Source organism: Clarias gariepinus, chromosome 24 (assembly GCF_024256425.1).
Source record: "Clarias gariepinus isolate MV-2021 ecotype Netherlands chromosome 24, CGAR_prim_01v2, whole genome shotgun sequence".
In the NCBI taxonomy this organism is placed as follows: domain Eukaryota; kingdom Metazoa; phylum Chordata; class Actinopteri; order Siluriformes; family Clariidae; genus Clarias; species Clarias gariepinus.
In genome coordinates, this window is record NC_071123.1 from 732,957 (window position 1) to 735,086 (window position 2,130).

Sequence of the window (2,130 nt, forward strand, 5' to 3'; positions counted from 1 at the left end):
GTGGCAGTGTCTCTCAGAAGCCAAGATGGGTAGAGGATCACCAATTCCCACAATGTTTACATTTACATTTACATTTAGGCATTTGGCAGACGCTCTTATCCAGAGCGACTTACAAAAAGTGCTTTAATGTTTACTTAATTGGATACATACTTACACTGAGTTAACTAGGTTAATAACTTAGTGCCATTAGTCCAACACAACTAAGAAGAGGGTTTTTTTTGGGGGGGGGGGGTTTTCGGGGAGGGTGGGGGGGGGGGTTAGTCCAAGTACTGGAGAAACAGATGAGTCTTGAGTCGTCGTTTAAAGATAGTCAAAGTCTCTGATGTACGGACATCTAGAGGAAGTTCATTCCACCACCTAGGTGCCAGAACAGAAAAGAGCCTGGATGAATGCCGCCCTCGATCCCTGAGAGATGGTGGGATGAGGCGAGCAGTGCTGGAGGATCGGAGGGAACGTGGTGCAGTGCGTGGTGTAATTAGCGCAGAGAGGTAAGTGGGTGCTGGGCCATTTTTAGCTTTGTAGGCAAGCATCAGTGTTTTGAATTTGATGCGGGCAGCTACAGGAAGCCAGTGCAGGGAGCGGAGGAGTGGGGTGGTGTGGGAGAACTTGGGGAGGTTAAAAACAAGACGTGCTGCTGCATTCTGGATCAGTTGCAGAGGACGAATCGTGGACAGAGGCAGGCCTGCCAGGAGTGAGTTGCAGTAGTCCAGTCTTGAAATAACAAGGGACTGAACAAGCACCTGAGTAGCCTGTGAGGAAAGAAATGGGCGAATTCTTCTGATATTGTAAAGAAGAAATCGACAAGAGCGAGTAAGGTTAGCGATGTGTGGGGAAAATGACAAATGATTGTCCACGATTACCCCAAGATTGCAGGCGGTGGCTGAAGGAGTGATTTGGTTGTTGTCCATGGATATCACAAGGTCTTGACCTGGAGATGAGTCACAAGGGATAAACAACAGTTCGGTTTTACTGAGATTGAGCTTCAGTTGATGAGCAGCCATCCAAAATGAGATGTCTGCCAGACATGCTGAGATCCGGGTGGAAACCTGAGTGTCAGAGGGAGGAAAGGAGAAAACAAGTTGGGTGTCGTCTGCATAACAGTGGTATGAGAATCCATGCGATGATATGACCTTACCAAGAGACCGGGTATAGAGGGAGAACAGAAGAGGACCAAGTACTGAGCCCTGCGGGACACCAATAGAGAGTCTACGTGGGGCAGATGTAGATCCCCTCCATGTTACCTCATATGACCTATCTTTTAGGTAAGAAGCAAACCATTGCCACGCTGTTCCAAAAATTCCAAGGCTTGTAAGAATAGATAATAGAATCTTGTGGTTTACCATGTCAAATGCAGCTGACAGGTCCAGGAGGATGAGGACAGATGACAGTTTAGCAGATCTAGCAGCATGGAGCTTCTCAGTGACTGACAGAAGGGCAGTCTCTGTGGAATGTGCCACTTTGAATCCAGATTGGTTTGGGTCATTAAGGTTGTTCTGTGAGAGATAAAGAGACATTTCATTATAAACGGCTCTTTCAAGTATTTTGGAAATAAAAGAGAGCAGTGATACCGGGCGATAGTTGTTAACTTCTGATGGGTCCAGGCAGGGTTTCTTGAGGATGGGAATAACCCTCGCCTTCTTAAAAGCGGCAGGAACATAACCAGATGATATGGATTGGTTGATGATGGCTGTGGTAAAGTGAAGGAGGTCCCGTGAGATGGCCTGGAGCAATGTGGAAGGGATTGGGTCTAATGAACAGGTGGTGGGGTTAGATGACGAAGATGTTGCGCAGAAAGATAGTGGAGCAATATCAGAAAGGTGTAACCCAGCGAAAAATTGCAAAGACTTTACAGTTATCATCAACTGTGCATAACATCATCCGAAGATTTAGAGAATCTGGAACAATCTCTGTGCGTAAGGGTCAAGGGCATAAAACCATACTGGATGCCCGTGATCTCCGGGCCCTTAAACGACACTGCACCATAAACAGGAATGTTACTGTAAAGCAGTGGTTCTTAAACATTTTCTGTCATTCCCCACTTAAGGGGGTGGGTGAATTTTCAAGCCCCACTTGTCAACAAAATGATAACGAAAACGGCCAAGTGTACTATTTATTGAAAAATCAATTCTA

At 46.2% G+C, this 2,130-nt stretch overlaps 1 protein-coding gene across 1 annotated transcript; it reads right to left on the minus strand.

The window, feature by feature from the left end:
• Positions 1 to 256: 256 nt before the first annotated feature.
• On the minus strand, positions 257 to 1,026 carry LOC128511749 (uncharacterized). Its single transcript, XM_053484730.1, has 2 exons — positions 861 to 1,026; positions 257 to 749 (listed from the first exon to the last, which is right to left on the minus strand). The coding sequence occupies exons 1-2, from the start codon at positions 999 to 1,001 to the stop codon at positions 258 to 260; spliced, it is 633 nt and encodes a 210-aa protein (XP_053340705.1). The 5' UTR covers positions 1,002 to 1,026; the 3' UTR covers position 257.
• Positions 1,027 to 2,130: the final 1,104 nt, after the last annotated feature.